Below are 27,996 nucleotides of genomic sequence, written 5' to 3'. Positions count from 1 at the left end.
TCCTTGGTCTACATGTTTCGGCTAAAAAGCCTTACACATGGCTCATAGCTAGAGTAGATTTCAGTCACCATTTACAATGGGATTTTGGCGTACATGAAAAAAAATCTGCCAGGGCCGATGGCCCTGCCCATGCCATGCCCCTTTTGGGAAATTGAGGGGAGTTTTTTTTTTAATGCCAGTTTCTTGGTGTATGGAGAAAATGAATGTCCCCCAATGTTCCTAAAATCCCCAATGGAAATGAAAAAATACACCACATCAACATGCCCTATAACAAGACCACCATTATTGCAATAACTATTAAAAAGGTCTCATTAGTCCTTCATTCAGTTATTTTTTATTTTATTTTGGAGGCATACATAGGTTGGTACAGTAAATATAACTGACTGAACAAATGTTACTGTATGACTACCATTTTAGGCTAAGGGGTCATTTGTCAAAACAGACGAGCTGGCAGTGTTACCCGTAGCAACCAGAGATCAGTTTAAGGCCTCTTTCACACTACAGTATTTTGCGTTCAGTATACTGGACGTTTTTTGAGTTCAGTATACGGAACAGATACTGAACCATTCATTTCAATGGTTCAGCAAAAAATACTGAAGTGTCTCCGTGTGCATTCCGTTTCAGTATTTCAGTATTTCCGTGCCGTGGAAAGATAGAACATGTCCTATGTTTCTCCGCAAATCACGGTCCGTGGCTCCATTAAAGTCAATGGGTCCGCAAAAAAACGGAATGCATACGGAAGGCATCCGTATGTCATCTGTATGTCATCCATTTTTTGCGGATCCATCATTAACAAATGCTAGGCCCAGCCCACTGTGGCCATGTGTTTCTTGTTGCCAAACTTTGGCTGAGCACAAATACAGGTGGCTTCCGTTTTTGATCCGTGAAAAACGGACCGTATACGGGAACCATACGGAAACCATACTGAAAGGTTTTTGCGGACATACTGAACGGAAACGGAGACACAACGGAACCCAAAAACGGGACAACGGATCCGTGAAAAACGGAACGCAAAACACTGAAATGGACATACTGTAGTGTGAAAGAGGCCTAAGGCTCCATTCACACATCCGTAATAATGGGTCCGCATCCGTTCCGCAAATTGCGGAACTGGTGTGGACCTATTCATGCTCTATGGGGACAGAATGGATCCGGAGAGCACACTATGTGCTCTCCGCATCCGTATTTCCGGAGCGCGCCGTTGATCTCGCGGTCCGCGGCTCCCAAAAAAATATAGAACATGTTCTATTCTTAAAAAATATATACTGGGCACTCTCACTTATGTAGAATCATTTATTTAAAGACATGTAAGGTAAGGTAAAATCAATAGTTTTAAAGACATATAAAATACAGTCAAGCAATATAAGAACACATGGATACAATAAAATATATAAATATAGAATAAATGAGTGGTGGATAGGCTGGGGATGGTAAAAAATCAGTCCATACGAAAGTCAAAAAAATTAGAAGTATAGCCCCACTGGTGGCTTGAGCTAATATAATGGCTAGCTTCACAAAGTACTGTAAGGTTCACAGTCCTGATTCGCTGGAAAAGGGTAATGTAACTGTGATACAACAGAATTCACTTAGGTGAGTATATTTGCGGCGTCCCGCTAGTACTCACTGTGCAGTGCGGTTCCTTATACAGGTAAACTTGGAAACAAATTTTCGTAATCAGCTACTGATGTAGCAACTGAAGGATACTGTGTCTTTTCTCTGTGCCTTTGCGATCCTCTGGCTGCCGCTCCGTAATGGCAAGAAGCCGGTCAGCGCTGGGACTAAAGATGCTTTTCCCCTCGTCGGTATGTTATGCGACACACTCCTCGTGTGTTTGCGCTTGTAAGTCCCGACGTATCAGGGGTTTAGTAAGGCAAATCTTAGGCCTGTCGGGTTTTTGTCATGCATCAGTTTGAAATGTTTAGACAGGGTGTGGGAAGTGTGCAAACTGTAGGATCACTTCTTTTCCTCGGAAAACAAGTGAAATTGTTTCAACGGTTAATAAACACAAACATACGATAAAGGACTTTTTAACGTGCAACTCCGATAATGTCATTTACATCATTGAGTGCCCATGTGGACGCCAATATGTTGGGAGAACAAAAAGACTTTTAAAAAAGCGCATCTCAGAGCACATCACCAACATTAAAAAGGGCTTAGAAACCCACACCCTGTCTAAACATTTCAAACTGATGCATGACAAAAACCCGACAGGCCTAAGATTTGCGGCAATTGACAAAGTAGAGAAAGGATGGAGAGGGGGGGACCACATTAGCAAAATGTCCAGATTAGAGTCCCAGCGTATTTATGAACTCAACACTTTGATGCCGGGTGGATTGAATGCAGAATTCGAGTTATTCGGATTCTTGTAAATTGGTGGATGTCCCCTATGGACGGCAAAACCCCTGCAGGTTTTGTAATATCCTGGGGGGTTCGGCCCTTCATGGGGGGCCTCCACCCAACATCTTAACCCCCGTGGGGCGCAACAATCCACCCTGGTGTTCAAATTATGAAGAAAAATGGAAGCATTTATAATAATAAATAAATTATACATTTTTAACAATGCATGAAATAAAGTGTTTTTATATATATATATATTTATATTTTTACTTTTTAACTCTATTGTTCTCATTTTACATATAAGAAAAATCTCTTATTTATATAAAAAAAATTAAAAATTCTTATTTATACATTTTTATTTTTATATCTGTAATTGTAACTATACACAAATGACAGGGGATTGTAGGGAATGATTGTTATTGAATTTGTTAGCTATAACTCTGTGATTAATAACCAAAACCGCACAGATACCGCAAGGGATTTTTTGAAGACGAATAAAATCAATGAAGTGTATAAATAAATTTATTGGATGGAGAAAGAAATGAATTAAACATAACATGTAGGGATAGGAATGGATTGTATTAGTACTTATAGGAATTGGATAATTATAATGTGTACTAAACAGTAGGCTATTTCAAGTCTTTTTTTGTGGATAATCGGGTGGATCTGAATGGAATGGACTCTTTTACTCCGTATCAGCTTTTGAGCCAAATGAGGAGGTTCATCATGTGTTTGAACAATTACCATCATGTGTTTGAACAATTACCATTGTCGACTTATTGTCTGCCGAGACATGGCATCCCACTCTTCTTAGGCTCCATTCACACGTCCACAATTTCGTTCCGCATTTTGTGGAACGGAATTGCGGACCCATTGATTTCTATGGGGCAGCACATTGCGGAAACGCACTTCCATTCCGCAAAAAAAATAGAACATGTCCTATTCTTGTCCGCAATTGCGGACAAGAACAGGCATATTCTATTAGTGCCGGCAATGTGCGGTCAGCAAAATGCGGAACGCACATTGCCGCTGTCCGTGTTTTGCGGATTCGCAAAACACGTTGCGGACGTGTGAATGGAGCCTTAAAGGGCAGGCCCTCAGATCATTGAGGTTCTGGAGTACAGAGTTTTGAGCTTCTACACAGATACTCAGCTGATACCATAGGTTTTTAATGGGATTCAGGTCTGGAGTGCAGGCCACTCCATTTGAGGTACCCCAGTCTCCAGCAGCCATTCCCTAATGATGCGACCTTGATGAGCTGGCGCATTGTCGTCCTTAAAGATGAAATTAGCCCTGTGTTGTTCATGCAGAGGCACAATGACTGGATTCATGATGTTATTCAAGTAGTATGGACTTGTCACTGTACCATTCACAAAGTGTAGGGCAGTTCTGTATTGATTAGACACACTTGCCCACACTAACACCACCAAAGGAGTCTGGTGAAAATAATGGCTGACGCATAGCGCTCTCCTTGACGTCTCCAACATCAATGACGGCCATCATTTCTGCTCAGCGTGAATCGACTGGTCCCTCGTTCATCGTAGATACTCTGTAGCCCATGCAAAACGATGATGCCTGTGGCCAGGTACCCTTGCAGGTCATCTAGCACGCAGACCATGCTGATGTAAATGGTTCCAAACAGTCTGATGTGACACTTGGGTGCCTCTCACTTAAAGGGGTATTATCAACACGCCGTTTCATACTTACCTGCTCCCGGCGCGCTGTCCACTTCCTGGTTTCGGCACTCGGCAGGGGGCGGGCTTCATCTTGATTGAAGTCTTCTCACGGCCGGGCCGCGTGCAGTCCTGAAAGTGCACGCCGAGGCCGCGCATGTGCCCTGGTGACTTCTTCCTGGCGATTATACTATACTGGCCAGGAAGAAATTACCATAGCACATGCGCGGCCTCGGCGTGCACTTTCGGGACTGCGCGCGGCCGGCCGGGAGAAGAAAAGTCGTCTGCGCAAGCGCGGCCACCGCGATTCCTGAGAAGAGCGGTGGCCGTAACCAGGGGAGACGGAAGACAACAGTCAGGTATGTGTTTATTTTCTAAGGGGTGGGAATTAGTTAATTAAATATATTTAGAAAAATTATCACTATTAAATCATTAACAGATTTAACAGTGATCATTAAGATGATAATACCCCTTTAAGTGTGCCTGGAGTTGTGTGGCACTCATCCAGTTCTGCAGGGTATTGTTCACAATGAAGCGATCATCAGTGTGGGAGGTGGCCAAAGGACGTCCACTTTTCTGCCTTTCCATGACTCTTCCAATCTCTCTGTATCTCTGTTGCAACCTGCAGATAACACTATGTGACACTCAGCTCAGTGGCCACTTCTGTCTGAGAACATCATGTTTGAAGCCTCACAATGGCGAGATACTGTTGATCAATTGTTAGGCGTCATCTTGGTCTCATGATGTCAAAATTTGAACAGCATGATGAGGAGCTCTGTTTAAATAGCAATTCTAATTGAACCAGGAAATGTATTGGGCGATTCATGGATCAAACACCTGTTGTGAATTTTGCCGTTAAGCTCCTTGTTAGAGAACAGCAAGTTGTGCAAAAGATACTTAAACATTGAACAGTTGGACATGTGCATTCAAAAGTTTAGAGAAGGTCACATTAAGTTCACTTGTAAAGGTTAGAGTGCATTTTAGGATCATCCTGAAATTTCACCCACAAGTCAAATATCCCTAACTTTTTGTGAGTAGTGTATATATAGTGTTTTGTGAGTAGTATATAAATATTTTTTTAAGCCAGATCTTTTGCATTATAGGAATTGAAATAGAACAAGAGAGCATTGTACATGACCTGAGCACTAAGGTATGTGATGAATGAGAACACTTCACAGCTGCTGTAATACAAGTATATCGCAACAGCAGTGGGATTATGAGATTTTACTTGGTAAAAGTTCATCTGATCTTGTTTTGGGGTAATGCTCTGTTCACACTTGCATTTGAGCCTTGCCAGTATTTTATACCTCACTTTTGTTACCAGCAGTTTAGACATTAATGGTTGTGTGTTGAGTTATTTTAAGGACACACCAAATTTACACTGTTATACAAGCTATACACTGACTACTTTACATTGTATCAAAGTGTCAGATCTTCAGTGTTGTCCCATGAAAAGATATAATAAAATATTTACAAATATGTGAGGGGTGCACTCACTTTTGTGAGATACTGTATATTAACCATTATACAGTATATAATACTTCTGTAGTTTCACCAAAGTGTACACATACATTTGTGTAATAATGAGACACACACACAATGAATCAACTAAGGATTACCAACGATTTACTCATTTTCAAGGGATGCTGCGGCACTAAAAATAATGGACACTGGGGGTCATTTATCAAAGACTGGATTTTTACGCCGGTCTTTGATAGCCCATGCGCTGCTGAAGGGAGCACCAAATTTATAACAAGGTTCAGGCCATATCATGAATTAGACGCACCTCCGGCAGTCTGTGCGACTGGAGTGAAATCTACTTCACTCCACTTTTACACCAATTTCCATGAGCAAATGTTAACAAATTTTCTGGATTGATGGTTGAGCCCTGGCCCGGCCACCAATGCTCCCAAGTGGCGCAACAAAATAATGTCACAAAAAGGGTTCTTACAACTTTTTTTATGCCTAACCTGGCGTAGCAGTCTTAGTAAATGACCCCCAATGTTTTGACAGAAAACAAAATTTATTTTGTACCTTATGGGCATCCTTTGAAAACTCAATTTTTATTGTTTCCTTGTCTAAAACAGGAATGCTAATTACCTGCAGCATGGTGCCAAGTAACCTTCTCTGAGGAGAATGAGGCAGTTCCATAGAAGGAAGGTCATTTTCTACCATGGAGTAACAACATCCCAAGCTGATAAGCGTAAAGAGTGACAAAGCAGATAAGACAGGCTTGTGCTTTCTTCTGGAGTTCCTGTGTTCTGTATAACGGGAACATAAAATGTTTTTTACCATAATGAGTGAGGTTCATCTCCACCCAGTTGTGCCAAGCTTTAAAATCCTAATCACGTTACCTGTCCCCTACCCCACAACCCCCCCCCAAAGAAAAAAAATCTGGGTTAGGCCTCCTGCACACGAACGTGTGCGCCCATTGGTCATGCTGCGGCCCTGCAAATTGAGGGCCGCAATGCACAAACACCGACCGTGGGGCAGCCGCAGCGGATCACAGACCCATTCACTTTAACGGGTCCGCGATTCGCCCCTTCCGCAAAAAGATAGGACATGTTCTATCTTTTTGTGGAACGGAAGTACGGGACGAAACCCCACGGAAGCACTCCGTAGTGCTTCCGTAGGGTTCCGTTCCGTGCTTCCATTCCGCACCATTCCGAATCTCCGGACCCATTGAAGTGAATGGGTCCACATCCGTGATGCGGAATGCCCACAGAACGGCGCACAAGTATTGCGGATCCGCAAATGCGGTCCGCAATACGGCAATGGGCAGCACACATCCGTGTGCAGGAGGCCTTAACTTATGTACTATAGGAATGGTTTATTGTGCCTTTGCCTGCACTCTGGCTGAAGAATAAAATAATAAAAAAAAAATAATAATAAAAAGTGGGGGAAATTTATGAAATTTGCTATATCAGTTTTGTGACATAAAAAAAAAAGGTAGCAACTTCATCCAAAAGTGGGCGTGGCATGTACAGGAATTAGCCGATGGGGCGGGGTCTCAAACAGAACAAATGTACTGTCATATACACCAGAATCTGGTGCACAGAGGACCACAGAGGCTTCAGACTAGCAAGAAGTTTGACGCATCTCACACCAGCAAAAGGATATTAAGATATTAAACTCTAGTCTTGATTAGGGATGAGCGAACCCTAACTGCAAAGTTCGGGTTCGTACCGAACTTTGCGAGTTCGTGTACCTGGACCCGAACCCAGACTTTCACTGAAGTCCAGGTTCGGGTTCGCTATTCGGGTCATTCATTATTTTCTAACATGGTTATAGCGGAAAAGAGTAGCATTCTTAAGACATAATGCAAAAAGAGTATGGCAATTAAGGGGTAAAAAAAAATTAAAAAATCACCTCATCCACTTGATTGCGCTGCCGCTGTGTCTTCTATATTCTTTCAGCAGGACCTGCGATGACGTCACCGAGCTCACCACGTGGTGAGCGCAGTGATGTCATCGCAGGTCCTGCTGAAAGAAGATAGAAGACACGGCGGCAGCGCAATCAAGTGGATGAGGTGAATTGTTTTTTTGAACCTCTAAATTGCCATATTCTTTTGCATTCTGTCTTAAGAATGCTATTACTTTTGGCTATAACCATGTTATAATAAAAAATAATAAAAGTGAAGTTAGAGTCCCAATTGATTCAGTGGGGTCCAGGTTCAGGGTCAAGTTCAGGTCCTGAACCCGCTCATCCCTAGTCTTGATACATTTCACCCAGTATGTCCTTACTATAGTGGTAGCAGCAGTTCAAGGAAAACTGGTTCTATAGAGCAAATGCATTCAAAAGGGGCACATAAGTACAATATTGATGACCTATACTCAGGATCAGATCAGTGGGGGTCCGACTACCTGCACCACCACCGAAGGATGCAACTTCTTCTTGCAGCCAGTGAAGTTACGTTCATTGGTCACAGGCCTGGGCTACAATACCAAGTACAGCCACTATACAATATACGGTACTGTGCTTGGTATGCTGTGTGGAGGCAGCAGTGCTCACTGGAGCGCAACAGCCCCTTCAAACAACTGATTGGTGGGGGTTTTGGAAGTCTGCATTCTGACGGTTATACCTGTGTAACAGACTTTGGAGGATTGAGGGTCATTTTTTAAAATTATTTTGTAATAAATATAAATTAAAAGGTTAAATTATATTGTGAAAGAAATGAAATTAAAACCCCAAAAGTATTTATGGTATTATTTTTAATCATTCACTATTACAAGAACATGCTAAATCAATTATGCTGGCTTTGGTACAACAACCTGCAGGACTGCTGTAGCCAATAATAATTAGATAGGTCAGCAGACATTTTCAAATTATGCATATACACTCAACATTGGATTTGCAACACCAAGAAGGACAGCCAGTTAGGTCATGTAAATCAAAGGAGTAGCATGTATCACAAAGAGCTGAAAATTATCAAATTTTTAAAGGGCTTCTGTCAGCCCACTAAACCGTTTTTTTTTTTTGGTTTACTAATAATCCCTACACTGCGATTTATGCATACATAAGTTAAATAATAATTTCTGTTCAGTAGAATTTGCTAAAAAGCGATTTTTAAAATATGCAAATTACCTTGCTACCAGCAAGTAGGGCGGCTACTTGCTTGTAGCAGCCGCATCCTCCGACCCTAATGACGCCCCCTCCGCATTGTGATTGACAGGGCCAGGGAACGGAATCGTTCTCTGCTGGCCCTGCCTGTTAGCATTCAAAATCTGGCGCCTGCGCTGCGGCCGTACGTATCTTCAATCTGCGCAGGCGCACTGAGAGGCGGCCGCTCTCTCCTCAATGCGCCTGCGCCGGGTGTAGATGTGACGTCATCGGCGCAGGCGCATTGAGGATGGAGCGGCCGAGCGAGTGGCCGTCTCTCAGTGCGCCTGCGCAGATTGAAGATAGGTACGGCCGCGGCGCAGGCGCCAGATTTTGGATGCTAACAGGCAGGGCCAGCAGAGAACGATTCCGTTCCCTGGCCCTGTCAATCACAATGCGGAGGGGGCGTCATTAGGGTCGGAGGATGCGGCTGCTACCAGCAAGTAGCCGCCCTACTTGCTGGTAGCAAGGTAATTTGCATATTTTAAAAATCGCTTTTTAGCAAATTCTACTGAACAGAAATGATTATTTAACTTATGTATGCATAAATCGCAGTGTAGGGATTATTAGTAAACCAAAAAAAACAAACGGTTTAGTGGGCTGACAGAAGCCCTTTAACCTCCTCAGGACCGCCGTACGCAGGATTGCGTCTTTGCGGCGGTCCTGTTTCTCTGGGTGGACGCGCCGGTGCGTCCTCTCGCGAGACGCGAGATTTCGGGCATTGCCGGCCCGCGCATGTGCATCGCGGGCCGGCAAAAGTTAAAGAAGTATTTCGTCACCAGCCTGCCAGCCAATGATCGTGGCTGGCAGGCTGGCGATTTTCAAAAAATCAAATCAAAAGCCAGATAACACATCATATTAGTAAATATGATGTGTTAAATGGCTTGTCTGCTCCTCTGCTGGTCCTTTTCGTCGGTTGGTTCCAGCAGAGGAGCAGACATCACTGAGTACCCACCAAACACTACCCTTAGCCCCAGATCACCTTCCATCACCCCCATCATCCAAATTAACCCCTTGATCGCCCCCTGTCAATCACTTAGTGAAAGACAAAAAGTGATCAGTGTAAACTGTCACTTTTTTTTTTCACTAGTATTGGCTGTTAGGTTTTAGGATAGTTTAGGCCCCTTGGCTAGGTAGTTAGCGATCGGTTAGCGCCCAGCCCACCGCACCGCAGTCACTTTTATTCGCTGAATAGCGTATCGCTAATCAGCATTTGTACTTTTATAGTATCTGTAAGTGATCAAAACTGATCATGGTCAGATCTATAATAGTATTACTGTCACTTTAGTTCGCCCTCCACCCAAAACGCAGTGTTTGCCCGATCAGGCCTGATCGGTCGCCCACACGTGCGTTCACCCACACCCGCCCCGCCGCAGTGACAAAAAAAAATTTTGTTTTTTGATCACTGCACAATCACTTTCCAAGCTCTGCGGCGATAAAAAAAATCCGTTTTGATATTTTTTATCAACCGCAGCGGCCTCCGGTACTTCGCTAGCCTCCCCTTTGTAAGACAGGCTTGCTTTTTTTCTTGGGTAGTCTCAGGGAATACCCCTAAATTTAGTAGTCCAAATGGCAAACAGGGGGTATTCTTCTGAAGAGGCCTACAGGATTCTGACCCAGTCGGATGAGGAATGGGAACCCTCATCTGACGAATCTAGCGGGTCAGAATATGAACCTGTAGAAAGCAGTGGCTCTCTGACCCAAAGTTCGGACGAGGAGGTGGAGGTCCCTGATAGAACCAGGCGTACCCGGCCCGTGTCGCTAGACCACAGGTTGTGCAGGATCCGTTTCAAGAGCAGCAGAGTGGGGCTGGCGCTGCCGGATCACGTGGTGAGGCATACACCAGCAGCGCAGCCCTTCCTGGACCTAGTACCAGCACTGCCGTACAACCTGGTGAAGTGGCGAGCACCAGAAGGGCAGTTGAAGCTGGTACGGTGGCACGTGCAGTAGTTACCCCGTCGCAGCCACTGCGCAGACAGGCCCGTAGAGCCCCTAGAGTCCCTGAGGTGCTGGCAAATCCTGATTGGCAGTCACCAACTTCAGCCGCACCATTAGTTCCCCCTTTCACCGCCCAGTCTGGAGTTCGGGTTGAGACGGCTCAGATCGGTTCGGCCCTGGGATTTTTTGAGCTGTTCTTGACTGCGGAGCTCTTGGACTTAGTCGTGGCAGAAACAAATCGGTATGCCACACAATTTATATCCGCCAACCCGGGAAGCTCTTATGCCCAGTCTTTCCGGGGGGAAACCAGTCCAAGTTTCCGAACTTAAAATTTTTCTGGGCCTTCTCCTCAACATGGGTCTAACTAAAAAGCATGAATTGCGGTCATATTGGTCCACGAACCCGATTCATCACATGCCCATGTTCTCTGCTGCTATGTCCAGGACACGTTTTGAGACCATCCTGCGTTTCCTGCATTTTAGCGACAACACCACCTCCCGTCCCAGAGGCCACCCAGCTTTTGACCGGCTCCACAAAATTCGGCCCCTCATAGACCATTTCAACCAGAAATTTGCAGATTTGTATACCCCCGAGCAAAACATCTGCGTAGACGAGTCCCTAATACATTTTACCGGGCGCCTTGGCTTCAAACAATACATCCCAAGCAAGCGTGCCCGGTATGGGGTCAAATTGTATAAGCTCTGTGAAAGGGCCACAGGCTATACCCACAAATTTCGGATCTATGAGGGAAAAGATCAGACCCTGGAGCCGGTCGGTTGCCCTGACTACCTGGGGAGCAGTGGGAAGACAGTCTGGGACTTGGTGTCACCCTTATTTGGCAAGGGGTACCATCTTTATGTGGACAATTTCTACACAAGTGTGGCCCTCTTTAGGCATTTGTTTCTAGAACAGATTTGCGCCTGTGGCACCGCGCGAACTAGTCGCGTGGGCTTCCCCCAACGGCTCGTTACCACCCGTCTTGCAAGGGGGGAGAGGGCTGCCTTGTGTAACGAAGAACTGCTCGCGGTGAAATGGAGAGACAAGCGTGACGTTTACATGCTCTCCTCCATTCACGCAGACACGACAATCCAAATTGAAAGGGCAACCCGTGTCATTGAAGAGCCCCTCTCAGTCCACGACTATAATGCGCTCATGGGAGGGGTGGACTTCAATGACCAGATGTTGGCTCCCTATTTAGTTTCCCGACGCACCAGACGCTGGTATAAGAAGGTGTCTGTATATTTAATTCAATTGGCTGCCTATAATAGTTTTGTTCTCTACAGTAAGGCTGGGAGAACAGGATCCTTCCTCAAATTTCAGGAAGAGATCATCGAGAACCTCCTGTATCCAGGAGGTTCCGTGGCCCCATCCACACGAGCGACATTTCCCCAGTGTCGTTGCTGGTACCTCAACCCAACCGCCACCCCGAAAAAAATGTCATGTCTGTAGCAGGAGTGGAATAAGGCGTGACACCCGCTATTTCTGTCCTGACCACCCTGCCCTATGCTATGGAGAGTGTTTCCGGAAGTACCACACACAGGTACACTTAGCATAGGGATTTCATTTCACAGGACAGGACAACACACAGGGCTATTAGGGCCCTTTTACTCACAGCTGCTGCAAACCTCTCCTTTCACCTGGGATAAAGTGCATAACGTACTTCGCCACATCTTTGGGCGATTTGCGCTTTGCACATTGTCCCATGGGGAAGGAGAGGTTTGTTCTGTAAAGGTAAAAAAAACTAAACAAATTTTTTTTTACCGGTAAGTAAAAAAGTTAACGTTCAGTTAAAAAAGTTAAAAAAAAGTTTCTATGTTCTGTTCAAAAGTTAATAAATTTATTGCGTTGCGGCCTGGTTTTTTCTTTTTTGTTTTGTTTTTTTACCTTCCAGGTGGACCAACCGATCGACTAGCTGCAGCACTGATGTGCATTCTGACAGAAGCATTGCGCTGCTGTCAGATTACACGCAAGTCGGTGTATGCGGCGCTGCAAGACGAGATTTCTCCTCTGCAGTAAAAGATACGTTTGCCGAGGCATATGAGCTGAGGAGGTGGCGGTGTTCATATACTTTGTATATATAAAAAAAAAAATCCCGGCAAGGATTTATTCATCCACATCGATTGATGTGAATGGAGAAATATGGTTTGCCAGGGCATACGAGCTAAGTGGGTATGGATGTTGGGCGGAGCTCCTATGTCCTGGCAGACGCCTTTCCCCTCCTTTTTCTTTTTTTGGCAGAGATTTTTTCATCCACATTGATCGATGCGAATGAAGAAATCTGTGCCGTTCATTTTTTTCTTTCAGCCCAGAGGCTGAACGAAAAAAAAAAATCTCATTACCCGTATGCTCAATATAAGGAGAATAGCAGAAACTCCTAATGCTGGGCATACATGTAATGATTGCGGAGACCCTCAAATGCCAGGGCAGTACAAACACCCCACAAATAACACCATTTTGGAAAGAAGACACACCAAGGTATTTGCTGAGGGGCATATTGAGTCCATGAAATATTGAAATTTTTGTCCCAAGTTAGCGGAAAGGGAGACTTTGTGAGAAAAAAAAATAATAAAAAAATAAAAAAAAATCTATTTCCGCTAACTTGTGCCAAATTTTTTTTTTTTATATGAACTCGCCATGCCCCTCATTGAATACCTTGGGGTGTTTTCTTTCCAAAATGGGGTCACATGTGGGGTATTTATACTGCCCTGGCATTTTAGGGGCCCCAAAGCCTGAGAAGAAGTCTGGTATCCAAATGTCTAAAAATGCCCTCCTAAAAGGAATTTGGGCACCTTTGCGCATCTAGGCTGCAAAAAAGTGTCACACATGTGGTATCGCCGTACTCAGGAGAAGTTGGGGAATGTGTTTTGGGGTGTCATTTTACATATACCCATGCTGGGTGAGATAAATATCTTGGTCAAATGCCAACTTTGTATAAAAAAATGGGAAAAGTTGTCTTTTGCCAAGATATTTCTCTCACCCAGCATGGGTATATGTAAAATGACACCCCAAAACACATTCCCCAACTTCTCCTGAATACGGAGATACCACATGTGTGACACTTTTTTGCAGCCTAGGTGGGCAAAGGGGCCCACATTCCAAAGAGCACCTTTCGGATTTCACCGGCCATTTTTTTACAGAATTTGATTTCAAACTCCTTACCACACATTTGGGCCCCTAGAATGCCAGGGCAGTATAACTACCCCACAAGTGACCCTATTTTGGAAAGAAGACACCCCAAGGTATTCCGTGAGGGGCATGGCGAGTTCCTAGAATTTATTTTTTGTCACAAGTTAGTGGAAAATGATGATTTTTATATTTTTTTTTCTTACAAAAGTCTCATATTCCACTAACTTGTGACAAAAAATAAAAACTTCCATGAGCTCACTATGCCCATCAGCGAATACCTTGGGGTGTCTTCTTTCCAAAATGGGGTCACTTGTGGGGTAGTTATACACTATACACTTGTCCACGTGGCCAGAGCTAGCCTTTTATGCCTTGGAGGTGCTGGCCTGCCCGGCGGCCAGCGTTTTGTCTGAACGTGTATTCAGCACGGCAGGGGGTGTCATTACAGACAAACGCAGCCGCCTGTCTACAGCCAATGTGGACAAGCTGACGTTCATAAAAATGAACCAGGCATGGATCCCACAGGACCTGTCCATCCCTTGTGCAGATTAGATATTAACTACCTCCCCTTAACAATATATTATTCTACTCCAGGGCACTTCCTCATTCAATCCTATTTTTATTTTCATTTTACCATTATATTGCGGGGCAACCCAAAGTTGAATGAACCTCTCCTCTGTCTGGGTGCCGGGCCCTAAAAATATCTGACAGTGGCCTGTTCCAGTGGTGGGTGACGTGAAGCCTGATTCTCTGCTATGACATGAAGACTGATTCTGTGCTGACATGAAGCCAGATTCTCTGTTACGGGACCTCTCTCCTCTGTCTGGGTGCCAGGGCCTAAATGTGTGACAGTGGCCTGTTCCAGTGGTGGGTGACGTAAAGCCAGATTCTCTGCTATGACATGAAGACAGATTCTGTGCTGACATAAGGCCAGATTCTCTGTTACGGGATCTCTCTCCTCTGCCTGGGTCTAAATGTGTGACAGTGGCCTGTTCCAGTGGTGGGTGACGTGAAGCCTGATTCTCTGCTATGACATGAAGACTGATTCTGTGCTGACATGAAGCCAGATTCTCTGCTATGGCATGAAGAGACTGATTCTCTGCTGACGTGAAGCCAGATTCTCTGCTATGGGACCCTCTGTCCAATTGATATTGGTTAATTTTTATTTTTTTAATTTTAATTTTAATTCATTTCCCTATCCACATTTGTTTGCAAGGGATTTACCTACATGTTGCTGCCTTTTGCAGCCCTCTAGCTCTTTCCTGGGCTGTTTTACAGCCTTTTTAGTGCCCAAAAGTTCGGGTCCCCATTGACTTCAATGGGGTTCGGGACGAAGTTCGGGTCGGGTTCGGATCCCGAACATTTCCGGGAAGTTCGGCCGAACTTCTCGAACCCGAACATCCAGGTGTTCGCTCAACTCTATTCACCGGCCATTTTTTACAGAATTTGATTTCAAACTCCTTACCACACATTTGGGCCCCTAGAATGCCAGGGCAGTATAACTATAAATGGGCAGTGACCCCATTTTGGAAAGAAGACACCCCAAGGTATTCCGTGAGGGGCATGGCGAGTTCCTAGAATTTTTTATTTTTTGTCACAAGTTAGTGGAAAATGATGTATTTTTTATTTTTTTTTCTTACAAAGTCTCATATTCCACTAACTTGTGACAAAAAATAAAAACTTCCATGAACTCACTATGCCCATCAGCGAATACCTTGGGGTGTCTTCTTTCCAAAATGGGGTCACTTGTGGGGTAGGTATACTGCCCTGGCATTCTAGGGGCCCAAATGTGTGGTAAGTAGTTTGAAATCAAATTCTGTAAAAAATGGCCGGTGAAATCCGAAAGGTGCTCTTTGGAATGTGGGCCCCTTTGCCCACCTAGGCTGCAAAAAAGTGTCACACATGTGGTATCTCCGTATTCAGGAGAAGTTGAGGAATGTGTTTTGGGGTGTCATTTTACATATACCCATGCTGGGTGAGAGAAATATTTTGGCAAAAGACAACTTTTCCCATTTTTTTATACAAAGTTGGCATTTGACCAAGATATTTATCCTCACCCAGCATGGGTATATGTAAAATGACACCCCAAAACACATTCCCCAACTTCTCCTGAGTACGGAGATACCACATGTGTGACACTTTTTTACAGCCTAGGTGGGCAAAGGGGCCCACATTCCAAAGAACACCTTTCGGATTTCACCGGCCATTTTTTACAGAATTTGATTTCAAACTCCTTACCACACATTTGGGCCCCTAGAATGCCAGGGCAGTATAACTACCCCACAAGTGACCCCATTTTGGAAAGAAGACACTCAAAGGTATTCGCTGATGGGCATAGTGAGTTCATAGAACTTTTTATTTTTTGTCACAAGTTAGTGGAATATGAGACTTTGTAAGAAAAAAAAGAAAAAAATATATCATCATTTTCCGCTAACTTGTGACAAAAAATAAAAAGTTCTATGAACTCACTATGCCCATCAGCGAATACCTTAGGGTGTCTACTTTCCGAAATGGGGTCATTTGTGGGGTGTTTGTACTGTCTGGCCATTGTAGAACCTCAGGAAACATGACAGGTGCTCAGAAAGTCAGAGCTGCTTCAAAAAGCGGAAATAAAGTAGTAAACGCTATAACTTTTACCCAAACCATTTTTTTTTACCCAAACATTTTTTTTTTTATCAAAGACATGTAGAACAATAAATTTAGAGCAAAATTTATATATGGATGTCGTTTTTTTTGCAAAATTTTACAACTGAAAGTGAAAAATGTCATTTTTTTGCAAAAAAAAATCGTTAAATTTCGATTAATAACAAAAAAAGGAAAAATGTCAGCAGCAATGAAATACCACCAAATGAAAGCTCTATTAGTGAGAAGAAAAGGAGGTAAAATTTATTTGGGTGGTAAGTTGCATGACCGAGCAATAAACGGTGAAAGTAGGGTAGGTCAGAAGTGTAAAAAGTGGCCTGGTCTTTAAGGGTGTTTAAGCACCTCGCTCTAATCTGTATTGTGTGGGAGGGGCAAAAAAAAGTCACAAGTTTTTTTGGACACATGAAATGTAAAAAAATAAAATAAAAATCAGATCAAGTTGTTTGGGAGATGCCTCTTTTTCATCGACATGCCAGTTATCGCCACTTGTCACAAACTGAGAGGGACAGAATCCTTAGTTTATCACTCCCGCAAATCACTACGCACCTAGGCTGAGATGTCAACACTGTTCAACGTGTCTCAGTGGTTCGGAGGACAACAACGGCTTAAGCACAACATTCTCAACCAGCTACAGGTGTTCCATTGAACTCAGGCTACTGCCCTCAGCAGTAAGACGGAAATGGAGGGCTATCTTCTTCAGTGATATGTCCTGCTTTTGTCTCGGACTTATTTAGCTAAAAAACAGGTTTTACTAACCTGTCACTCAAAGAAATAAGGTGCCCAAGGGGATGTCAGGGGATGTCAAGGGATGCAAGGTGCCCGCCGCACCCACCGCCGTTCGTGCCCAGCACCGCCTTTCCAGACTTCTGCACCGCCTCCTAATCCTCTGTGCCGCCTCTCGCTCTCTCTCCCTCCCCCCTCCTTCTGCTGTAAGATCTCGCGCTTGCGCACAGGGCTCTGCCTGATGCGCCCGTGCGGACTTCTCGATTTGGCTTCTTGAAGCAAAGTGCGCATGCGCCCAGGTATGACCTGCTCAACCCAGGTATGACCTGCACTCTGGCGCCAGCCTCTCAGAGCCTGTGCGCACGCGCGATATCTTACAGCAGGAGGAGGGAGAGCGAGAGGCGGCACAGAGGATTAGGAGGCGGTACAGAAGTCTGGAAAGGCGGCGCTGGGCACGAACGGCGGTGGGTGCGGCCGGCACCTTGCATCCCTTGACATCCCCTTGGGCACCTTATTTCTTTGAGTGACAGGTTAGTAAAACCTGTTTTTTAGCAAAATAAGGCTACAGATCACATTTAGAAGCCCACATTAGGAATCCTGATGAGGCCCTGAACATCAGCATATGTTTAGCTGACAGGGGTGAAACCTGGTGACCAGTTCACTTCAATGGGGCTGTAAAAGATGCGGACAGCACTCCATGTTCTGTCCGCATCCGTTGCTCCGTTCCGAGGCCCCGCAAAAACAATATAGCATGTCCTATTCTTGTCCATTTTGCCTCACAAGAATAGTCATGTCTACAATGGGCCGCCGTTCTGTTCCGCAAATTGCGGAAGGCACACGGGCGGCTTCTGTTTTTTTGCAGATCCACGGACCGCAAAAAACAACACGGTCGTGTGCATGTAGCCTTACATTGATTTGGTCATAGAAAAAGTGGTACACACATTTCACCAAAGTGTCCCAGGAGCCATATTTCAACAGAACAACTCCAGGTCATATGTTGCTCGTCCTACTGCGAGCAGCCTGTGTGACCTAAACATGCTACCACAGCCTGCAGCGTCTCCAGACCTGTTTCCCATCTAGCTGATCTGGGTGTCATTGGTCAGCAATTGCAGGGAGCAGCCAGCCTTGGATCTCGATGATTTGCGTGCCCAAGTGCATTCACCGTGGCCGAACATTACTCAGACATCTATTAATAACTGCATTGATAGCAGCAAAGGCAGGTAAGTGCATCTATTTCTGTGCTATACAAGTCAAGATTTTTTATTATTTTGTCTTCAATTTTTATCATTTGCATATCATTAACATATCTATCAATCCTGTGATTTCCATAATTCCCCGACATTTCCTTCTTGGTGCTGCAATTCCAATGTTGAAGAGTGTAATTCTGCATTCAAAACCTCAAAATTGAACGAAGCTTTAAAAACATTCTTCCATAACCTCTGCAATTGTATTACTTACTTAATCTCACTCTGCGCCTGGAGTTACATGCCGGGAATAAAGTCAACACAAAGTTTATAACATCCGACAATGCCATAAATGCCCCGGTGATGATCTGTTAACAAAAGGGAGGAAAGAGATCATTTAGATAACATGCATACATAATGATCATATGTAATAAAATACATAAGAACGTGCAGGATAAAATAGCTAAATACCATGAACATGTAAATAAATGTATAGCACAGACAAGTCTGAATCAGATGTTTGGCTTTACATGAGTTCGCTTACTGTATAAGCACTGCTCACATGTGAACACAACCAGCTGAGGCTACTTTCACACTAGCGTTTTCAATTCCGCTATTGAGATGCGTCATAGAATCTCAATAGAGGAAGAAAACGCTTCAGTTTTGTCCCCATTCATTGTCAATAGGGACAAAACTGAACTGAACAAAATGAAATGCACCAAAATTCATTCTGTTCCGTCCTCATCGCAGACAGAATAACGCTGCAAGTAGCGCTTTTCTGTCCGCGATGTGGCGTGGAGCAAGACGAATCCGTCCTGGCACACAATGCGAGTCAATGGGGACGGATCAGTTTTCTCTGACAATAGAAAACGGATCGGTTTCTCCATTGACCTTCAATGGTGTTCATGACGGATCTGTCTTGGCTATAGAAGACATAATACAACCGGATACGTTCATGACAGATGCATGCGGTTGTATTATGGTAACGGAAGCATTTTTGCAGATTCATGACGCAAAAAACGCTAATGTGAAAGTAGCCTTATGTGCTCTGAAAAGGACACTATTCATAAAGTATTCTCCTTTTTGAAATCGAAAGCTGATATGCAATGTCACCAAAGTGTACTATACAAGAAAATCAATACCGTCGCCTACCAGATCCTGCATCAACAGATCTACACCTAAACTGTCTATCACAATTCTACAGCATTCAATTCATTTTACTTATTTTGGACTAAAAACTATTTTTTCAACTGGCCATTATTATAAAAATTTCAATAGTTTTTCCTCTCCAGATTTTAGTTTCAGTGCATCTACAGATGAGACCATTACTCTCTGCCTCACACTGAATCTGTCAGGGAGCTGCTCTGATGGCCAGATCTGTAGCCCTCATCTCTGACCAGCTTATAAAACTCATCACAGCTAAATCCTATAGGGCAGGGATCAGCAACCTTCGGCACTCCAGCTGCTGTGAAACTACAACTCCCAGCATGCAAACATGCTCGGCTGTTCTCACAACTCCCATAGAAGTGAATGGATCACTCTGGGAGTTGTAGTTTCAGAACATCTGGAGTGCCGGAGGTTGCTGATCCCTGCTATAGGGCTTAAATGAGTGTTTATGAGCTGTCATGAGTTCAGAGATAAGAGCTACAGATCCAGCCGTCAAAGCAGCTACCTGATGGATTCAGTGTGAGGCAGAGAGCAACAATCTGTAGATGCACTTAAAATGATATTTAGCCCAAAATGAGTAAACTGCAATGATAACAGCTATATACACCTTTGGGGACATTTTTATTTTTTTTTTTTTAAATGGTCTTGCAATAGTACACATGTACAAGGGTTTTCCAGGATGTAACATTGAATGTGGTAGCTGCCGTACCAGGCAGGGTAACCAGGGCCGGTGCAAGGATTTTTGCCACCCCCTCATGTCACCCAGTCACTGACAGCCAGACTCACAGACAGCCACAGACACTCACTCACTGGCAGACAAACACACACATATACTCACTGACAAACATCCACATACTCACTGACATACACACACACACAGACACTCAATGACAGACACACATACATTTACTGACAGAAAGACAGACATACATACACTCACTCACAGACATAAATACACAGGCAGACACTCACTCAGTCAAACACTTAACACTCACCTCCCTGGGGTCCAGTGTGGTGCAGCTCCTCAGTCCTCCAGCGCGCCGTTTAGTATGCCGGGGCCGGAATGACGTCATATTCCGGCATCACAGAGGGCGCACGAAGGAGGAGTGGGGAGCTGCTAGAACAGCCTCCCTTGCCGCCCCGCTTCCTCTCCTCCAGTAATTTACTGGCAGAGCAGGCACCTGCCATCAGGGTAAGCAGATGCCTGCTCTGCCATATTTAAGAAGGACCTCCACCTCCTGGCCCCCCTGTAACGGCGCTGGGGGCGGCTCAAGAGCCGCTCGCCCAGGGTTACAGCCCCAGTCAGGAAGAGCCCAGCAGGCCGGCGCCCTAGGCGAACGCCTAGTTCGCCTATATGGTTGCACCGGCCCTGAGGGTAACTTTCGAATAGATGTTGCTGTGCTGGTTACTGCTTTGCTCATCGGTAAGGTCATGGTGGTAGAACTCCCATCTATCATACTGTGACGGTCTAGTCGAAGGATAGATGATGTTGTATTCTGGAAATCCCGTTTAAGTGGTTATTCACTAATCTTTTCCTTATGCCATTTCTAAAATGGACAGAACACTGACCTATACAAGTCAAAGCTATTCACAAATCTGTTTTGTAACGCATCCATGTGCCCGATCCACAACGCTAGCTGCAGATCAGACTGCTCATTCAATGAAAAAAAAAATGGATAGCAAACACAAGGAATTCATGTACTGTTTTCCCCGGCTCCATTCTTTAATCGGCATAAAAACAGACACAATCCTGTGAATGAACACAGTCAAATATTATGGAGTGCCTATGGGTCCATACTGCACACCAGTAGTACAGTAGATACACGTGTACTGTTGTGTGCACGAACCCTTAGTAATATTTGAGGCACTGTATTCTCCTCTAGTAACAATACAATTATATGGGCACCATATTCAGGATCGGTGTTATACAGATGTTGAAAATGGACTTCTGTATTGGAGTTTATGACCTTCCAATTGCAATTATGGAAAACCTCTGATATAGAATAAAAAAAGTCAAAAGTAATCAGTGTTGTCCCTCACCAGCAATGGAGTTGTGAAGCTCCAGAAAACCCTATGGCCCTGATTGATCATACCTTCACTCCAGAATTCTGGCATCATAAAGTCGCAAAATAGGGCTTTTGTGACTTTTTTGCACTCACTTGTGCAAAATTTAAGCACTTGCGCAAAAATTTGCGACTTTTACACTCACTTGAGCAAACTTTTGCGACTTTTTAAATTTTTACACCACTTACTCCAGTTTTGTAATATGGGTGCAAAAGTGGGTGTTGTTAGCTATGTTAATGAGTTTCACTCCAAATTTATCATTGCGACTTTTAAAAAAAAAAGTAACAATCTCATTCCAGGAGGAGGGTGGAGTAGGAAACTGGAGTAGCTTCTCTAGACAAAAGTGTTAGGTTTAAAGAATAACTAAACCTTTATATAAACTTTTAATATGTTGTCCTTAATGCCCTAATAAAGCTCTCTCAATCAATTTTCTATTTTTACTACACCTTTCCCTGCCAAGACATTTGGGCCTCACCATAACACTACTCGGCATTTCCTACACCTGGGACGCGTTATATAGAGGCCCTGGGGTGAGGCCGCCTGTTGCAGTTGCAGCAGCGCTTTGAGTACAAGTGGGAGTGAACATTTCTGCTCTTGCCCGTGCTCCCCGGAGGATTACTAACCATTGGCATTGCACATGGGTACCCTGTACCCATGTACTATGCCAGGATTAGCTGAGCAGAGCGGGCTCCTGCTTCTGCCTGCTCCGCTAAGCTAAGAGCTGACATGCAGTTCTCTCAGCTTAGCGGAGCAGGCAAAAGGAGGAGCTCGCTCTGCTCAGCTAATCCTGGCATAGTACATGGGTACAGGGCAGTGGCGTAGCTAGAAATGACTGGGCCCCACAGCAAATTTTTGAATGGGGCCCCCCTCCCCCCGTAATTTTTTCACAACCCCTTCCTTTCATGCCGCCCCCATTCCTGTGGCTAGTAAAGATCGCTCTCTCAGACCCGGCCCGGCAGCTGTTCCATCTGTCTCCTACACTGTCTATACTTTCATTGTGTAATACTGTTGAGGGGGCCCTGACTAAATCTTTTAGTCCTCCTGGATGGGCCCCTTTTGCGTCAGGGCCCCAAAGCAGCAGCTTCCCCTATAGCTATGCCCCTTGTACAGGGTACCCATGTGCAATGTCAATAGTTAGTAATGCTCCGGGGAGCACGGGCAGGAGCAGCAATGTGCACGCCCGCTTGTACTCAAAGTGCTGCTGCAACCCCATTGATAGAATGTACTCTGTACACCACTGACAGCTCAGCCGTGTACAAAGAGCAGAATTTTAAGTGCACAGTGAATGCTTTAGGTAGGGAAAAGTGTATTTAAAATAGAAAATTGATTAATAAAGTATATTATAGTTTTATTAGGGATAACATATTAAAAGTTTATATAAAGGTTTAGTTACTCTTTAAGAACAAACCAAATTCATCAAGCAACATATTACCTTTGATAAATGTGGCATAAAAGTACTCCAACACAGACTCAAGCAAAACTGACTTCAAATATTCTTATCATAATAAATTCCCCCCCATGGCTCTTGGGCCCTCTCGGTAGTGAATAAATACCACAGAATTGCATTAAAAAAAAAAAATTCTACTTTCCTCAAAAATCAGTGCCACCCTTGTCTACAGGTTGAGTAACCTCATCATGTCATGGCTGTGCTGTGGATGGGACGTGGCCACCTTGTGGCCGAGTACTGTGCACCCATACAAGCCTCAGCAGGATTAGATTACAACCAAATTGTTTATTTGCTGTTCATTTTTAATGGCCTTGTGGTAACCTGCAAATCCACGTGGCCATTAACAATCATACCCTAATGCAGTGCTTCTCAAATAGTGGGGCGCGCCCCCCAGGGGGGGCGCCAGGCTCCGTAAAGGGGGGCTCGTAATCAGGGCCGGCCTTTGGGGTGTGCGGGCTGTGCGGCCGCACAGGGCGCCATAGCAACAGGTGTGCCGGGCGGCCCACAGCTCGCAGTGTAATATGCGGCAGGGAGATGAGCGCTTCCATTGTGGAAGCACTCATCTCCCATCTGATCAGAGGCCGGCGCAGGCGCTGGACGCGATGTACGGAGCGGGGGCCGGGGGAGGGACTGGGAGGAGGAGCTGGGGGCCGGCAATAGCGGTGGGGCGGTGCGGTCACTGTACTATAGCCCCGCCCCACCGCTCCCTCCGGTATACTAATATAAAATGTATTATTGAATTAAAAGTTATTAAACATGCCCCCCTCACTCCTAATAGTACCGTATATCCGAATTTCTTCTGTATAATGCCGGCAGGCAGGCCGGGAGGCCGGCGCGTCCCTCAGTGATGTCACGTGCCTGCGCCGCCTGCTTTATGAATGAAGCAGGCGGCGCAGACAAGTGACGTCACTGAGGGACGCGCCGGCCGCCCGGCCCGCCTGCCGGCATTATACAGAAGAAATTCGGATATACGGTACTATTAGGAGTGAGGGGGGCATGTTTAATAACTTTAAACGGCGGCGGCGGGCACACGGAATCTGTGGATGGCACAGTTAAGGGGTGGGGGTCTGTGGATGGCACTGTTATGGGCTGGGGGGCACTGTGGATGGCACTGTTATGGGGTGGGGGGTCTGTGGATGGCACATATATAACAGTGCCAGCCACAGATCCCCCTGTAACAGTGCCAGCCACAGATCCCCCCCATAAGTGTCCATCATCCACAGATCCCACCATAAGTGTCCGTCATCCACAGATCCCCCCATAAGTGTCCGTCATCCACAGATCCCCCCATAAGTGTCCATCATCCACAGATCCCCCATAAGTGTCCGTCATCCACAGATCCCCCCATAAGTGTCCATCATCCACAGATCCCCCCATAAGTGTCCGTCATCCACAGATCCCCCCATAAGTGTCCGTCATCCACAGATCCCCCCATAAGTGTCCGTCATCCACAGATCCCCCCATAAGTGTCCGTCATCCACAGATCCCCCCATAAGTGTCCGTCATCCACAGATCCCCCCATAAGTGTCCGTCATCCACAGATCCCCCCATAAGTGTCCGTCATCCACAGATCCCCCCATAAGTGTCCATCATCCACAGATCCCCCATAAGTGTCCGTCATCCACAGATCCCCCCATAAGTGTGTGTCCGATCCACATTTCTTTCTTTTTTTATTCTCTTATACGTTAATAAGGATACAGTGTTATGCAGAGGTGTACTTATAACAATTTTATAGACAAATGATACTATTTACAGTCGCGCGGGGGGCGCGAAATGTTTTCTTCTTCCTAGGGGGGGCATGACAGAAAATAATTGAGAAGCACTGCCCTAATGTAACATGCAACCCATGGTCAGGGTGTGGTTTCATTCCTAGAAGAAAGCAGCCATGTTTTTCTAATCCTGCAGAAAAACAGCTGATCTACAATTCAAGTTATTGGTGGGGGTCACATTGCTCAGATCCACCAGTGATGACTTCTGTTATGTCAGAGACGTGCCAACATGATACATACAAACAGGATGACCATGATTATATGGGTCTGGCTACATGGCAACAGGAAAAGGCTACAGCTACATGGTGACACATGCCTTCGTGTAGCTGGACCCTAGGGGCCCTTGCAGACCAGCGTTCCTCCTGCAGCGAGTCTGCATCGCAGCTCCCGGCCTGAACTCCCAGCGCTGCCGGGGGTCATATAGCATTATATTGATTTATGAGGCTATGTAACCCTTACAGTTCTGGAATGTATTGGATAACACTGACATAATGTATTGGATAACACTGGCAGCATTATGTCAGTGTTATCCAATACATTCCAGAACTGTAAGGGTTACATAGCATCATAAATCAATATAATGCTATGTGACCCCGGCAGCGCTGGGAGTTCAGGCCTGGAGCTGCGCTGCAGACTCGCTGCGGGAGGAACGCTCGTCTGCAAGGGGCCTAAGGCTTTAAAAATGTAGATGTGTGCACCCGATCAGTGCACAACAGAACACGCTTCTGACACACAGTACAACAAATGTTTTATCATACATACCTGGATGGTAAGCTGCTTTGACAATAATGCCCCAATTGTGTTACACGTAGAACCGAAAAAACCATATATGCTCCAGAAGACAGATTCTTCATAGCTTGACTTCCGTCTGCACCTCAAGTAGAAATGTCTAAAACATATTTGAAAAAAAAAGACTAGAAATGATACTACAGAATGAAAAGTATATATTACAGAAATATTAGGTAGGAAATATTCCCACGCAACTGAAAATTAATTCCATTCATCTGAATGGGGCAGCTAAGGCGGCAAGAACATGGATTTCTACAAGCCCCATTCATTTGAATAGTAGACTTGCTGAAATTTCTGCTATAAATCTGGAATGTGTGAATTTACTTAAGGCGATGTTCACACTCGCATTGTGGCTTCCATTATAAACAAAGAGGTCCAACTCCTGGCACCTGCACGATCAACTGATTAACGAGGTTGGGGTGGTCTGCAAAGCTCAGTTTCTTCTTCATTGTTTATCAGGCAGAGCGCCATACATTGTATAGTGGCCGTGCCTGGTATTGCAGCTCATTCCCATTCACTTAACTGGCTGCAATACCAGGCACAGCCACTATATAAAGGTAGGGAGCTCTGCATGGTAAACAGTGAAGAGGATTTGGTGATCGGCAGAACGCAGCTGATCTTTGGAGGTGCCAGGTGTCAGACCCTTCACTGACAATGATAGACCATCAATATCAGAGTTTTAGAAACTTCCTTTTTCAACTTTTAGGGTATGTTCACATCTGCGGCAGCACATCTGGCAGAGGGCCGGATCTGCCATTGCCGGCAGATCCTCATTGACTATAATGGCGTCCGGCAGTGATTTGTCCGCATTTCAGACAGCATTCGCACTGGATCAGGCATGCTGGTCATGTGAACACAGTCTTAGGGTACTTTCACACTTGCGGCAGAGGATTCCAGCACTCAGTTCCGTCAAAACGTATGCAAACTGATGGCATTTGTCAGATGGATCAGGATCCTGATGACAAATGCATTAAAATGCCGGATCCGTCTCTCTGGTGTCATCCGGAAAAACGGATCCGGCATTTATTTATTTTTCACATTTCTTGCGGTCTGAGCATGCGCAGACCGCAATGCCGGTGTTCTAACAAAAATCCTTACTTCGTGAAACTCAATGCCGGAAAAGAAAAGAAAAAACGCTAGTGTAAAAGTACCCTTAGAATTAATTCACAGGGTACATGTGTGTATGAAGAGCCCTGTTACATATATATATATATACATATATATATTTGTTGGTCCTGTAGAAAGTACATGGAAACTAGAAATCTTGTACACGGTTCTACAAGGAAAGAACACAACTGCCGTGAGGAGCTAAAGGCACCGCATTTCCTTCCTTGTAGTGTACAACGCAGCTCTCAGCTTCTGAAGGACATATTAGAAAGTGTCATGAATTCACAGTGACCCACGTGGATCCGATATACATCTAGCTGCTACAATCAGAATCGGTCTGTGAAAAGGGGATATCACAAAATGGGGAAGAGGTATCAAAATTAGGTCAAAGAAAAAGCGGCCCATGCCAACCAATCAGGTTGCAGCTTTCATTCTCTAAAGAGCCTCTACAAAATAAAAGGTGGAATCTGATTGGATGCCCTGTGGACCTATGCCACTTTTTCCATGCACCACTTTTCATTGATCCTACACTACATACATAACATTTTATGAAGCCAGGTAAAAAAATATAAATAATCCACAGACAAAAAGAAAGTGTAGGTACTGCAGTCAGTGTCCCTGAGCTACTGTATGTAAGTATATACACACAGGCTCCTACATAAACCTTGTTAAAGAGGAGAAGTGTTTGCTCAAGTATGTGGGCCAAGAGTGACTTCATTCAGCACGCCAGGCAGGCACTTTAACCCCTTCCCTGCCTCTATACTGAGCACTTAGCAGGAAAAGCAGCCAAACTAAACGAGGAAGAAATAGGTGACATTACAGGGAGAAGGAGGTGAACCAGAACAAGCAGGACAGCAGCCAGAGCCCGAAGGACACGCAGATCTTCTCCTCAGCGAAGCAGGCCACCAGATAGTCCAGGTTCCAGAGCCCCGAGTTACGACCCTCCTTCACTGTGACGTTTCCCGCCCTTTCCATGTTGCCCCCTCCTCTGCAATGTCAGTCCTTGTAAGGGGGCATCCTCCTGATACCAGGTGTGTGCCGTATACCTGGTCAGTGGATGCTTCCAGGCTATAGAGGCAAAGCACTGGAGCAGGTAAAGCTCTGCTCCACCTGTGCATCCTGGCCGCACCCCCTGCCCATCCCTGCCGTAAGCAGGTTGGTGTGCTGGTTCCAGTACTCCCAGTTACAGCTGATACAACTCTGCTGGTAGACAGCAACTAAAAGCAACTGTGATATGGCTGTAAAAACACAACCGAGTCTCAGACCACTTGCACACAGGGGCGGATTAAGTGCATGATAGGCCCGGGGCTTTCTACCCAACTCGGCCCCATCCCCCTCCATTTTAGTTTTAGTTTTTTTTCTGTATGAAGAGGCTGCGGTGCTTCGTAAGCGCCAAAGTCTCTTCCTAGGCCATATGACATCGTTCACATGGT

General features: G+C 45.1%; 1 protein-coding gene across 2 annotated transcripts in view; it reads right to left on the bottom strand.

The window, feature by feature from the left end:
* TMEM44 (transmembrane protein 44) overlaps positions 1-27,720 on the bottom strand; it is a 68,393-nt gene extending 40,673 nt beyond the window's left edge. Inside the window, exons 1-4 of one of the 2 annotated variants that reach the window (XM_040428332.1) lie at positions 27,384-27,720; positions 25,430-25,556; positions 18,495-18,588; positions 6,111-6,271 (exon numbers count right to left, since the gene is read on the bottom strand). In XM_040428332.1, coding sequence (XP_040284266.1) covers positions 6,111-6,271; positions 18,495-18,588; positions 25,430-25,556; positions 27,384-27,538 — 537 coding nt within the window. In that variant the 5' untranslated portion in view covers positions 27,539-27,720. The remainder of the gene's footprint in view (positions 1-6,110; positions 6,272-18,494; positions 18,589-25,429; positions 25,557-27,383) is intronic. The other variant, XM_040428331.1, reaches the window with a different exon arrangement.
* Positions 27,721-27,996: the final 276 nt, after the last annotated feature.

The sequence above is a fragment of the Bufo bufo genome, chromosome 4, assembly GCF_905171765.1.
Source record: "Bufo bufo chromosome 4, aBufBuf1.1, whole genome shotgun sequence".
Lineage (NCBI taxonomy): Eukaryota > Metazoa > Chordata > Amphibia > Anura > Bufonidae > Bufo > Bufo bufo.
The sequence above is the reverse complement of the archived record's forward strand: the minus strand, read 5'-3'. Positions and strand labels throughout refer to the sequence as shown.